At 39.5% G+C, this 13968-nt stretch overlaps 1 protein-coding gene across 1 annotated transcript in view; it reads left to right on the top strand.

Annotated features, from left to right (window-relative positions):
- Positions 1-13968, top strand: part of usp34 (ubiquitin specific peptidase 34) — a 245563-nt gene that overhangs the window by 70671 nt on the left and 160924 nt on the right. The window contains 2 exon segments of the mRNA XM_084319311.1: positions 9888-10021; positions 11691-12514. Coding sequence (XP_084175437.1) covers positions 9888-10021; positions 11691-12514 — 958 coding nt within the window.

Below are 13968 nucleotides of genomic sequence, written 5' to 3'. Positions count from 1 at the left end.
TCTCTCCCTCTGTCTGTCTCTGTCTGTCTGTCTGTCTCCCTCTGTCTGTCTGTCTCTCCCTCTGTCTCTCTCTCTGTCTCTCTGTCTGTCTCCCTCTGTGTCTCCGTCTGTCTCTGTGTCCCGGTCACATCCACTCACGCCGTCTCAGAACCAGGTGTGACCTGCAGTATGAATGGCTTCATGCGTTTGTCTCAGTTTTATCTGACTTGGTCTAAACCAGGGGTGCCCAACCTTTTTTGAACCAAGATCTACTTTTTAATTGGCCACCTAGCCGAGAGCTACCAGCCCAAATTTGACCTACTCTCGGCTAGTATTGGTCGATTAATAATACCCATTCAATATGCACATGACAGAAAATATTATATGGCATATAATATTTTCTGTCATGTTGTTTAGTGTTTAATAAAGTAATAAACTGCAGGTTTAGTCTCTGAGGTAATAAAGTAATAAACTGCAGGTTGTTTAGTCTCTGAGGTAATAAAGTAATAAACTGCAGGTTGTTTAGTCTCTGAGGTAATAAAGTAATAAACTGCAGGTTGTTTAGTGTTTAATAAAGTAATAAACTGCAGGTAGTTTAGTGTTTAATAAAGTAACCCTGTGTGCAGGTAGTTTAGTGTTTAATAAAGTAACACTGTGCAGGTAGTTTAGTGGTTAATAAAGTAACACTGTGCAGGTAGTTTAGTGTTTAATAAAGTAATACTGTGTGCAGGTAGTTTAGTGTTTAATAAAGTAACACTGTGCAGGTAGTTTAGTGTTTAATAAAGTAATAAACTGCAGGTAGTTTAGTGTTTAATAAAGTAACACTGTGTGCAGGTAGTTTAGTGTTTAATAAAGTAACACTGTGCAGGTCGTTTAGTGTTTAATAAAGTAATAAACTGCAGGTAGTTTAGTGTTTAATAAAGTAACACTGTGTGCAGGTAGTTTAGTGTTTAATAAAGTAACACTGTGTGCAGGTAGTTTAGTGTTTAATAAAGTAACACTGTGTGCAGGTAGTTTAGTGTTTAATAAAGTAATAAACTGCAGGTAGTTTAGTGTTTAATAAAGTAATAAACTGCAGGTAGTTTAGTGTTTAATAAAGTAATAAACTGCAGGTAGTTTAGTGTTTAATAAAGTAATAAACTGTGTGCAGGTAGTTTAGTGTTTAATAAAGTAACACTGTGTGCAGGTAGTTTAGTGTTTAATAAAGTAACACTGCAGGTAGTTTAGTGTTTAATAAAGTAACACTGTGTGCAGGTAGTTTAGTGTTTAATAAAGTAACACTGTGTGCAGGTAGTTTAGTGTTTAATAAAGTAACACTGTGTGCAGGTAGTTTAGTGTTTAATAAAGTAACCCTGTGTGCAGGTAGTTTAGTGTTTAATAAAGTAACACTGTGCAGGTAGTTTAGTGTTTAATAAAGTAATAAACTGTGTGCAGGTAGTTTAGTGTTTAATAAAGTAACACTGTGTGCAGGTAGTTTAGTGTTTAATAAAGTAATAAACTGTGTGCAGGTAGTTTAGTGTTTAATAAAGTAACACTGCAGGTAGTTTAGTGTTTAATAAAGTAACACTGTGTGCAGGTAGTTTAGTGTTTAATAAAGTAATAAACTGCAGGTAGTTTAGTGTTTAATAAAGTAACACTGTGCAGGTAGTTTAGTGTTTAATAAAGTAACACTGTGTGCAGGTAGTTTAGTGTTTAATAAAGTAATAAACTGCAGGTAGTTTAGTGTTTAATAAAGTAACACTGTGCAGGTAGTTTAGTGTTTAATAAAGTAACACTGTGTGCAGGTAGTTTAGTGTTTAATAAAGTAATAAACTGCAGGTAGTTTAGTGTTTAATAAAGTAACACTGTGTGCAGGTAGTTTAGTGTTTAATAAAGTAACACTGTGTGCAGGTAGTTTAGTGTTTAATAAAGTAATACTGTGTGCAGGTAGTTTAGTGTTTAATAAAGTAACACTGTGTGCAGGTAGTTTAGTGTTTAATAAAGTAACACTGTGTGCAGGTAGTTTAGTGTTTAATAAAGTAACACTGTGTGCAGGTAGTTTAGTGTTTAATAAAGTAACACTGTGTGCAGGTAGTTTAGTGTTTAATAAAGTAACACACTGTGTGCAGGTAGTTTAGTGTTTAATAAAGTAACACTGTGTGCAGGTAGTTTAGTGTTTAATAAAGTAACACTGTGTGCAGGTAGTTTAGTGTTTAATAAAGTAACACACTGTGTGCAGGTAGTTTAGTGTTTAATAAAGTAACACTGTGTGCAGGTAGTTTAGTGTTTAATAAAGTAACACACTGTGTGCAGGTAGTTTAGTGTTTAATAAAGTAACACTGTGTGCAGGTAGTTTAGTGTTTAATAAAGTAACACTGTGCAGGTAGTTTAGTGTTTAATAAAGTAACACTGTGTGCAGGTAGTTTAGTGTTTAATAAAGTAACACTGTGTGCAGGTAGTTTAGTGTTTAATAAAGTAACACTGTGTGCAGGTAGTTTAGTGTTTAATAAAGTAACACTGTGCAGGTAGTTTAGTGTTTAATAAAGTAATACTGTGTGCAGGTAGTTTAGTGTTTAATAAAGTAATACACTGCAGGTAGTTTAGTGTTTAATAAAGTAACACTGTGTGCAGGTAGTTTAGTGTTTAATAAAGTAATACTGTGTGCAGGTAGTTTAGTGTTTAATAAAGTAACACTGTGTGCAGGTAGTTTAGTGTTTAATAAAGTAATACTGTGCAGGTAGTTTAGTGTTTAATAAAGTAACACTGTGTGCAGGTAGTTTAGTGTTTAATAAAGTAACACTGTGTGCAGGTAGTTTAGTGTTTAATAAAGTAACATTGTGTGCAGGTAGTTTAGTGTTTAATAAAGTAATACTGTGCAGGTAGTTTAGTGTTTAATAAAGTAACACTGTGTGCAGGTAGTTTAGTGTTTAATAAAGTAACACTGTGTGCAGGTAGTTTAGTGTTTAATAAAGTAATACTGTGCAGGTAGTTTAGTGTTTAATAAAGTAATACTGTGCAGGTAGTTTAGTGTTTAATAAAGTAACACTGTGTGCAGGTAGTTTAGTGTTTAATAAAGTAACACTGTGTGCAGGTAGTTTAGTGTTTAATAAAGTAATACTGTGCAGGTAGTTTAGTGTTTAATAAAGTAATACTGTGTGCAGGTAGTTTAGTGTTTAATAAAGTAACACACTGTGTGCAGGTAGTTTAGTGTTTAATAAAGTAACACTGTGTGCAGGTAGTTTAGTGTTTAATAAAGTAATACTGTGTGCAGGTAGTTTAGTGTTTAATAAAGTAACACTGTGTGCAGGTAGTTTAGTGTTTAATAAAGTAATACTGTGTGCAGGTAGTTTAGTGTTTAATAAAGTAATACTGTGTGCAGGTAGTTTAGTGTTTAATAAAGTAATACTGTGTGCAGGTAGTTTAGTGTTTAATAAAGTAACACTGTGTGCAGGTAGTTTAGTGTTTAATAAAGTAACACTGTGTGCAGGTAGTTTAGTGTTTAATAAAGTAACACTGTGCAGGTAGTTTAGTGTTTAATAAAGTAATACTGTGTGCAGGTAGTTTAGTGTTTAATAAAGTAATACACTGCAGGTAGTTTAGTGTTTAATAAAGTAACACTGGCTGCGTTTACATGGACAGTTTATTCCCCTTTTCATTCGGAATTAACGTTAAATCCTATTTAAAGTTATCATGTAAACATCTGAAAATACTTAATTCCGAATGAAAATGGCCATTCCGAAATAAAATCCATTCCGATGTAAGTGGCCGGTTTATTCCGTTTATCATTCCGAATTAAAGCTTTTTCTGTCCATGTAAACGCTTTTTCGGAATTAGTTCCCCCCGGTCTTTCTGCGCATGATCGCGCATAGGCTACAGTACACATAGATGATCGCGAACAGGGGCACATATTGTTCCATAGCATACGCCTTCAGTTGATCATGACAAATCCTCTCTTACCTTGACGATTAAAAAGCCTCCATAATTTAGTAAATAAAGCTGTAGCCAGCCAGCTAGTATTGATGCTATACAAAATGCTATCCACAAAATAGCTACAGAGCTAACCAACTAAATATAATGGTATCCTGAGGTAACGTTAGATACAGCGTTTGCTAGTCGAAATGACTGGACACACACAGGGACAAGTTAAACATCAATCAATTAATTTATTCCAACAGGTAGTTTGAGCTGCATGTGAGCCGCGGTCTTTCTCTCCTCTCCTTTGGAAACTAATGATGATACGTAACGTTAGCTAGAAAAAGCACAGAACCGGCCGGCAAAAGTCAAGCTGCTAGCAACAGACACTATAATACTTCCGTCGGGGGATTTCAAAATAAAAGAGCGACGTCTAAAAGCACCGTAAATAGGTTTATTTTGTACATTATCTAACGTTAACACGAACCTAAACTAACTTTAGATTAGTTTAGGTTCGTGTAACGGTAGATATTGTAAAGAATAAACGTATTTACGGTGCTTTTAGACGTCGCTTTTATTTTGAAACCCCCCGCCCGGAAGTAAAAATTATGCTTATTTGTCTGCTTGTTATCAATGGGTTGCTATATACGGGGTACAATGTTACATAGGCTGTGCGTCGATGTTGCAGAAGCATAAAGGCCTGCAACACCTTTGCTTTGTCGATGTTGTGGTGCAGTTGCTTTGAAGTTGCTGTAGCATTTAGAGGCCTTTAACGTTAGCAGAATAGACACACCGAGAGTCTGGTTAATGTTGTTTGGTACGCTAGCACAGTAGCTGAGAATACCGGTCGCAGCTGGTTTGTTTACTTCTGGTAAACGTAATGACGTTAACATCCTGTTTACGTTTACCCAATCAGAAGCCTTCCCAACCCCAAACCTTACGATGACTCGAAAACTCCCGATTAGACAGTGACTTTCATGTAAACACCTTGTCGGAATTAAGATTTGACATGTAAACTCGCATGATTTTTTTTTACATCCGAATGATTTAATTCCGAAGTTATAATTCGGAATTAAAAGTCACCATGTAACCGCAGCCACTGTGTGCAGGTAGTTTAGTGTTTAATAAAGTAATACTGTGTGCAGGTAGTTTAGTGTTTAATAAAGTAACACTGTGTGCAGGTAGTTTAGTGTTTAATAAAGTAATACTGTGCAGGTAGTTTAGTGTTTAATAAAGTAACACTGTGTGCAGGTAGTTTAGTGTTTAATAAAGTAACACTGTGTGCAGGTAGTTTAGTGTTTAATAAAGTAACACTGTGTGCAGGTAGTTTAGTGTTTAATAAAGTAATACTGTGCAGGTAGTTTAGTGTTTAATAAAGTAACACTGTGTGCAGGTAGTTTAGTGTTTAATAAAGTAACACTGTGTGCAGGTAGTTTAGTGTTTAATAAAGTAATACTGTGCAGGTAGTTTAGTGTTTAATAAAGTAATACTGTGCAGGTAGTTTAGTGTTTAATAAAGTAACACTGTGTGCAGGTAGTTTAGTGTTTAATAAAGTAACACTGTGTGCAGGTAGTTTAGTGTTTAATAAAGTAATACTGTGCAGGTAGTTTAGTGTTTAATAAAGTAATACTGTGTGCAGGTAGTTTAGTGTTTAATAAAGTAACACACTGTGTGCAGGTAGTTTAGTGTTTAATAAAGTAACACTGTGTGCAGGTAGTTTAGTGTTTAATAAAGTAATACTGTGTGCAGGTAGTTTAGTGTTTAATAAAGTAACACTGTGTGCAGGTAGTTTAGTGTTTAATAAAGTAATACTGTGTGCAGGTAGTTTAGTGTTTAATAAAGTAATACTGTGTGCAGGTAGTTTAGTGTTTAATAAAGTAATACTGTGTGCAGGTAGTTTAGTGTTTAATAAAGTAACACTGTGTGCAGGTAGTTTAGTGTTTAATAAAGTAACACTGTGTGCAGGTAGTTTAGTGTTTAATAAATTAACCCTGTGTGCAGGTAGTTTAGTGTTTAATAAAGTAATACTGTGTGCAGGTAGTTTAGTGTTTAATAAAGTAACACACTGTGTGCAGGTAGTTTAGTGTTTAATAAAGTAACACTGTGTGCAGGTAGTTTAGTGTTTAATAAAGTAATACTGTGTGCAGGTAGTTTAGTGTTTAATAAAGTAACACTGTGTGCAGGTAGTTTAGTGTTTAATAAAGTAATACTGTGTGCAGGTAGTTTAGTGTTTAATAAAGTAATACTGTGTGCAGGTAGTTTAGTGTTTAATAAAGTAATACTGTGTGCAGGTAGTTTAGTGTTTAATAAAGTAACACTGTGTGCAGGTAGTTTAGTGTTTAATAAAGTAACACTGTGTGCAGGTAGTTTAGTGTTTAATAAATTAACCCTGTGTGCAGGTAGTTTAGTGTTTAATAAAGTAATACTGTGTGCAGGTAGTTTAGTGTTTAATAAAGTAACACTGTGTGCAGGTAGTTTAGTGTTTAATAAAGTAACCCTGTGTGCAGGTAGTTTAGTGTTTAATAAAGTAATAAACTGCAGGTAGTTTAGTGTTTAATAAAGTAACACTGTGTGCAGGTAGTTTAGTGTTTAATAAAGTAATACACTGCAGGTAGTTTAGTGTTTAATAAAGTAATAAACTGCAGGTAGTTTAGTGTTTAATAAAGTAACACTGTGTGCAGGTAGTTTAGTGTTTAATAAAGTAACACTGTGTGCAGGTAGTTTAGTGTTTAATAAAGTAATACACTGCAGGTAGTTTAGTGTTTAATAAAGTAATAAACTGCAGGTAGTTTAGTGTTTAATAAAGTAACACTGTGTGCAGGTAGTTTAGTGTTTAATAAAGTAACACTGTGTGCAGGTAGTTTAGTGTTTAATAAAGTAACACTGTGTGCAGGTAGTTTAGTGTTTAATAAAGTAATACTGTGTGCAGGTAGTTTAGTGTTTAATAAAGTAACACTGTGTGCAGGTAGTTTAGTGTTTAATAAAGTAATACTGTGTGCAGGTAGTTTAGTGTTTAATAAAGTAACACTGTGTGCAGGTAGTTTAGTGTTTAATAAAGTAATGCTGTGTGCAGGTAGTTTAGTGTTTAATAAAGTAATACTGTGTGCAGGTAGTTTAGTGTTTAATAAAGTAACACTGTGTGCAGGTAGTTTAGTGTTTAATAAAGTAATACTGTGTGCAGGTAGTTTAGTGTTTAATAAAGTAATACTGTGTGCAGGTAGTTTAGTGTTTAATAAATTAACCCTGTGTGCAGGTAGTTTAGTGTTTAATAAAGTAACACTGTGTGCAGGTAGTTTAGTGTTTAATAAAGTAACACTGTGTGCAGGTAGTTTAGTGTTTAATAAAGTAATACTGTGTGCAGGTAGTTTAGTGTTTAATAAAGTAACACTGTGTGCAGGTAGTTTAGTGTTTAATAAAGTAACACTGTGCAGGTAGTTTAGTGTTTAATAAAGTAACAATGTGTGCAGGTAGTTTAGTGTTTAATAAAGTAATACTGTGTGCAGGTAGTTTAGTGTTTAATAAAGTAACACTGTGCAGGTAGTTTAGTGTTTAATAAAGTAACACTGTGCAGGTAGTTTAGTGTTTAATAAAGTAATAAACTGTGTGCAGGTAGTTTAGTGTTTAATAAAGTAACACTGTGTGCAGGTAGTTTAGTGTTTAATAAAGTAATACTGTGTGCAGGTAGTTTAGTGTTTAATAAAGTAATAAACTGCAGGTAGTTTAGTGTTTAATAAAGTAACACTGTGTGCAGGTAGTTTAGTGTTTAATAAAGTAACACTGTGTGCAGGTAGTTTAGTGTTTAATAAAGTAATACTGTGTGCAGGTAGTTTAGTGTTTAATAAAGTAACACTGTGTGCAGGTAGTTTAGTGTTTAATAAAGTAACACTGTGTGCAGGTAGTTTAGTGTTTAATAAAGTAACTGTGTTCAGGTAGTTTAGTGTTTAATAAAGTAATAAACTGCAGGTAGTTTAGTGGTTAATAAAGTAACACTGTGTGCAGGTAGTTTAGTGTTTAATAAAGTAATACTGTGCAGGTAGTTTAGTGTTTAATAAAGTAATACTGTGTGCAGGTAGTTTAGTGTTTAATAAAGTAACACTGTGCAGGTAGTTTAGTGTTTAATAAAGTAACACTGTGCAGGTAGTTTAGTGTTTAATAAAGTAACACTGTGCAGGTAGTTTAGTGTTTAATAAAGTAACACTGTGTGCAGGTAGTTTAGTGTTTAATAAAGTAACACTGTGTGCAGGTAGTTTAGTGTTTAATAAAGTAACACTGTGCAGGTAGTTTAGTGTTTAATAAAGTAACACTGTGTGCAGGTAGTTTAGTGTTTAATAAAGTAACACTGTGTGCAGGTAGTTTAGTGTTTAATAAAGTAACACTGTGTGCAGGTAGTTTAGTGTTTAATAAAGTAACCCTGTGTGCAGGTAGTTTAGTGTTTAATAAAGTAATACTGTGTGCAGGTAGTTTAGTGTTTAATAAAGTAATACTGTGCAGGTAGTTTAGTGTTTAATAAAGTAATACTGTGTGCAGGTAGTTTAGTGTTTAATAAAGTAACACTGTGCAGGTAGTTTAGTGTTTAATAAAGTAACACTGTGTGCAGGTAGTTTAGTGTTTAATAAAGTAACACTGTGTGCAGGTAGTTTAGTGTTTAATAAAGTAACACTGTGTGCAGGTAGTTTAGTGTTTAATAAAGTAATAAACTGCAGGTAGTTTAGTGTTTAATAAAGTAACACTGTGCAGGTAGTTTAGTGTTTAATAAAGTAACACTGTGTGCAGGTAGTTTAGTGTTTAATAAAGTAATACTGTGTGCAGGTAGTTTAGTGTTTAATAAAGTAACACTGTGCAGGTAGTTTAGTGTTTAATAAAGTAACACTGTGTGCAGGTAGTTTAGTGTTTAATAAAGTAACACTGTGTGCAGGTAGTTTAGTGTTTAATAAAGTAATACTGTGTGCAGGTAGTTTAGTGTTTAATAAAGTAATAAACTGCAGGTAGTTTAGTGTTTAATAAAGTAACACTGTGCAGGTAGTTTAGTGTTTAATAAAGTAATAAACTGCAGGTAGTTTAGTGTTTAATAAAGTAATAAAGTGCAGGTAGTTTAGTGTTTAATAAAGTAACACTGTGTGCAGGTAGTTTAGTGTTTAATAAAGTAACACTGTGTGCAGGTAGTTTAGTGTTTAATAAAGTAATAAACTGCAGGTAGTTTAGTGTTTAATAAAGTAATACTGTGTGCAGGTAGTTTAGTGTTTAATAAAGTAACACTGTGTGCAGGTAGTTTAGTGTTTAATAAAGTAACACTGTGTGCAGGTAGTTTAGTGTTTAATAAAGTAACACTGTGCAGGTAGTTTAGTGTTTAATAAAGTAATAAACTGTGTGCAGGTAGTTTAGTGTTTAATAAAGTAACACTGTGTGCAGGTAGTTTAGTGTTTAATAAAGTAACACTGTGTGCAGGTAGTTTAGTGTTTAATAAAGTAATAAACTGTGTGCAGGTAGTTTAGTGTTTAATAAAGTAACACTGTGTGCAGGTAGTTTAGTGTTTAATAAAGTAACCCTGTGTGCAGGTAGTTTAGTGTTTAATAAAGTAACACTGTGTGCAGGTAGTTTAGTGTTTAATAAAGTAATACTGTGTGCAGGTAGTTTAGTGTTTAATAAAGTAACACTGTGCAGGTAGTTTAGTGTTTAATAAATTAACCCTGTGTGCAGGTAGTTTAGTGTTTAATAAATTAACCCTGTGTGCAGGTAGTTTAGTGTTTAATAAAGTAACACTGTGCAGGTAGTTTAGTGTTTAATAAATTAACCCTGTGTGCAGGTAGTTTAGTGTTTAATAAATTAACCCTGTGTGCAGGTAGTTTAGTGTTTAATAAATTAACCCTGTGTGCAGGTAGTTTAGTGTTTAATAAAGTAACACTGTGCAGGTAGTTTAGTGTTTAATAAATTAACCCTGTGTGCAGGTAGTTTAGTGTTTAATAAATTAACCCTGTGTGCAGGTAGTTTAGTGTTTAATAAATTAACCCTGTGTGCAGGCTCCCCGGCCGCGAGCCCCGACAGCAGTGACAACAGCGACACGCACCACAGCGCCGGCAGCGACATGGAGATGGACGAGCAGATGATGAGCGGAGGAAGCAAGAGGGGCCAGCAGAGGCTGTCTGACACAGAGGTACTGACCAATCACACTGTCTGACACAGAGGTACTGACCAATCACACTGTCTGACACAGAGGTACTGACCAATCACACTGTCTGACACAGAGGTACTGACCAATCACACGGCCTGACACGGAGGTACTGACCAATCACACTGTCTGACACAGAGGTACTGACCAATCACACTGTCTGACACGGAGGTACTGACCAATCACACGGCCTGACACGGAGGTATTGACCAATCACACGGCCTGACACGGAGGTACTGACCAATCACACGGCCTGACACGGAGGTACTGACCAATCACACGGCCTGACACGGAGGTACTGACCAATCACACTGTCTGACTCTGGGAGGTAGTGACCAATCACAGGTCTGACTCTGGGAGGGACTGACCAATCACACTGTCTGACACGGAGGTAGTGACCAATCACACTGTCTGACACTGGGAGGGACTGACCAATCACAGGCCTGACACTGGGAGGTACTGACCAATCACACTGTCTGACACTGGGAGGTACTGACCAATCACACTGTCTGACTCTGGGAGGTACTGACCAATCACACTGTCTACACCCTCCCCAGACCGACAGTAGGGCAGCATGTGGTAGTCTACACCCTCCCCAGACCGACAGTAGGGCAGCATGTGGTAGTCTACACTCTCCCCAGACCGACAGTAGGGCATCATGTGGTAGTCTACACCCTCCCCAGACCCACAGTAGGGCAGCATGTGTAGTTCTACACCCTCCCCAGACTGACAGTAGGGCAGCATGTGGTAGTCTACACCCTCCCCAGACCCACAGTAGGGCAGCATGTGGTAGTCTACACCCTCCCCAGACCGACAGTAGGGCATCATGTGGTAGTCTACACCCTCCCCAGACCGACAGTAGGGCAGCATGTGGTAGTCTATACCCTCCCCAGACCCACAGTAGGGCAGCATGTGGTAGTCTACACCCTCCCCAGACCGACAGTAGGGCAGCATGTGGTAGTCTACACCCTCCCCAGACCGACAGTAGGGCAGCATGTGGTAGTCTACACCCTCCCCAGACAGACAGTAGGGCAGCATGTGGTAGTCTACACCCTCCCCAGACCGACAGTAGGGCAGCATGTGGTAGTCTACACCCTCCCCAGACAGACAGTAGGGCAGCATGTGGTAGTCTACACCCTCCCCAGACCGACAGTATGGCATCATGTGGTAGTCTACACCCTCCCCAGACCGACGTTAGGACAATGCGCGCAACGACCAGGAAGGGAATTGGCATAACGACTAAATTGGGATGGGAGAAAAAGATAGAAAACCGTCAACAGTTCGCATTCAGTTTCACTTTTGTCTACATCATGAATTAAAAATAAGCACATGATAAAATCCAATTAAATCATATCTACCAATAAGAGCGTGGTGAGATAAAAGCAGGTGTATAAAAAACAGGTGTGTAAAAACAGGTGTGTAAAAACAGGTGTGTAAAAACAGGTGTATAAAAACGGGTGTCTAAAAACAGGTGTAAAACCTGTGACTTAAAGTGACTTTTCCATTATTTAAAATGACATTTTGTTTAAAGTGACCCAGTTAACCCTCCGTGTGATGCTCTCTTTAACCCTCTGTGTGATGCTCTCTTTAACCCTCTGTGTGATGCTCTCGTTAACCCTCTGTGTGACCCCCCCCCCCCCCCCCCCCCCCCCAGGAGTCGATGCAGGGCAGCTCGGACGAGACGGCCAACAGCGCGGAGGAGGAGGAGGGCAGCAGTGGCCCCGGCAGCAGCACCGGGCGCAGCGAGGAGGCCTCCAGCGACCAGGCCGCCTCCAGCCGAGCCAGCCAGTCCCCCGGCAGCGAGATGCACTCGGACGACATGGCCGACAGCGAGGCGCTGAAGGAGGAGGAGGAGGAGGAGGACGAGGAGGAGGAAGAGGACGACGAGGAGGAGGACGATGACGAGGAGGAGGACGAGGAGGACGAGGAAGGAGGAGGAGGAGGAGGGGGGGCGAACCGGCCGGCCACCGAGGGCAGCCCGCAGAAGGAGCCCCGGGAGCAGCCGGAGGTGAGGAAGCGGAAGGCGGGGGAGGCGCTGGGGTGCGAGGGGCCGGGCTCCGGGGACAGAGGGCCAGGCGGGGGCGGCGGGCCGCCCAAGCCCAAGGTGCTCCCCTCCTCCTTCAGCCCCCCGGAGAGCGCCGGCGCCGCCGCCGCCATCGCCATGGTGACGGCCACGTCGTCGCTGGAGGGCCGCATGAGGATGCAGCTGGACGCCTGCTCCGCCTTGTCGTCCGCCCGGCCCGAGGGCCCCGAGAGGGGGGGGGGGCCGCCGCCGCAGCAGCAGCAGCAGCAGCCGGACATGGGCCCCTCCTCCTCGTCACAGATGGTCCAGGGGGGCCCCCAGGAGCCGCCCCCCCCCTGCCTGCCCCGGCCCGGAGACTTCCTGGGAGACGCCATGGCCAGCGACCTCTTCAACTGCCGGCGCTTCATCGGCCCCCACCACCACCACCACCATCACCACCACCACCACCACGAAGGGTAGGGCTGGCACTGTTTTAGGGACACACCCCGTATGAAAGTATTGGCCGATACCGATATTCATATTTCGCGTTTTTTGGCCAAAGTTTTACAATACAAGGTGTCCGTCGATATGATCTGTTTAAAAACTAGTGCCGTCTGTAGGGGAGCTCCAGTAGCTCACCGCGTACCTCGGACGCTATTTCGGCGTCGGGGACAACCGTGCGCGTCACGGATCTGGGGTACACGAGTTCGACTCCCGGACTCGCCGTATTTTCTCAGTGTCTTTCCCCCGATCTATACCCCATTCAACCTGTTTCTGTCGGTCATACTTGACCAGAAAAAAGCGATAAACGCTAAAAGAACCAGCTGACTGGTCAAAGTTAAAAAAATAAAAAAAACTAGTGCTGTCAATCGATTAAAATATTTAATTTGATTAATCGCATGATTGTCCATAGTTAACTCACGATTAATTGCAAATTAATCAAATTTATTTTTTTTTTCTAAATCGACCTTAAACGGATCTTTCTCAAGTTTTAATACTCTTATCAACATGAGTCAACAAATGCTTGCTTTATGCAGCCATTTAACACATGCATTGCAAATTTGCATCAAATTCAAAACAGAGTGATGCACAAAATAACTTAAAAGAAAATAATAATTTAAAACAATGAATAAAGTGTGCATGAAACAATAGGGGAAAGAAAACGTTACATTCACCCACACAAGGGCTGAGGACTCACACTCACCCCCTCTCTCTCTCTCTCTCTCTCTCTCTCTCTCTCTCACACTCTCCCAGCTCTCTTTTTCTCTTGCCCCTTCCTTGTCTCTCTCGCCCCTTCCTTGTCTCTCTCACCCCCCCTCTCTCTCTCTCTCACTCTCACTCTCACGCGTCTATACTTTCCGTAGCCGCATTTCTGGGAGACGTTCTCCGATTGGCACTGACTGACGCTCTCTGATTGGCCACTGACATGTTTGCCCAATCGCGTGACGAGCTGTGTCTTTGCCCATTTCCGCGTCGAACAGCCTGCAAACTACCTGGCGTTCTATCGCCCTGCTCTAAGACAAACTCTAACCTTAACCAACTTCGAAAGAGTGCCTAAGCTTAACCGTCAAAAGAACTTGCCGTCACGCTCTAAGACAAACTCTAACCTTAACCAACTTCGAAGAGTGCCTAAGCTTAACCAGTGTAGAAACTGAAGTCGGCCAATCGGAGAACGTCTGCCAGAAATGCGGCTACGGAAAGTATAGACGCCACTCTCACCCTCTCTCACACACACACTCTCCCAGATCTCTTTCTCTCTTGCCCCTTCCTCGTCTCTCTCACCCCCCCCTCTCTCTCTATTTCTATCTCTATCTCTCTCTCTCTATCTCTCACACTTTGAGTCAGAAACAAACATAGTATCAATGAGAGTATCAATAATACACCTGAGTGAAGTCTAGTAAAATTTGTTTAAAAATGTTTAAAAGAAAAA

This window comes from Notolepis coatsorum (assembly GCF_963971535.1).
Source record: "Notolepis coatsorum genome assembly, chromosome: 7".
NCBI classification, from domain to species: Eukaryota; Metazoa; Chordata; class Actinopteri; order Aulopiformes; family Paralepididae; genus Notolepis; species Notolepis coatsorum.
This window is presented reverse-complemented; position numbering and strand designations above follow the sequence as displayed.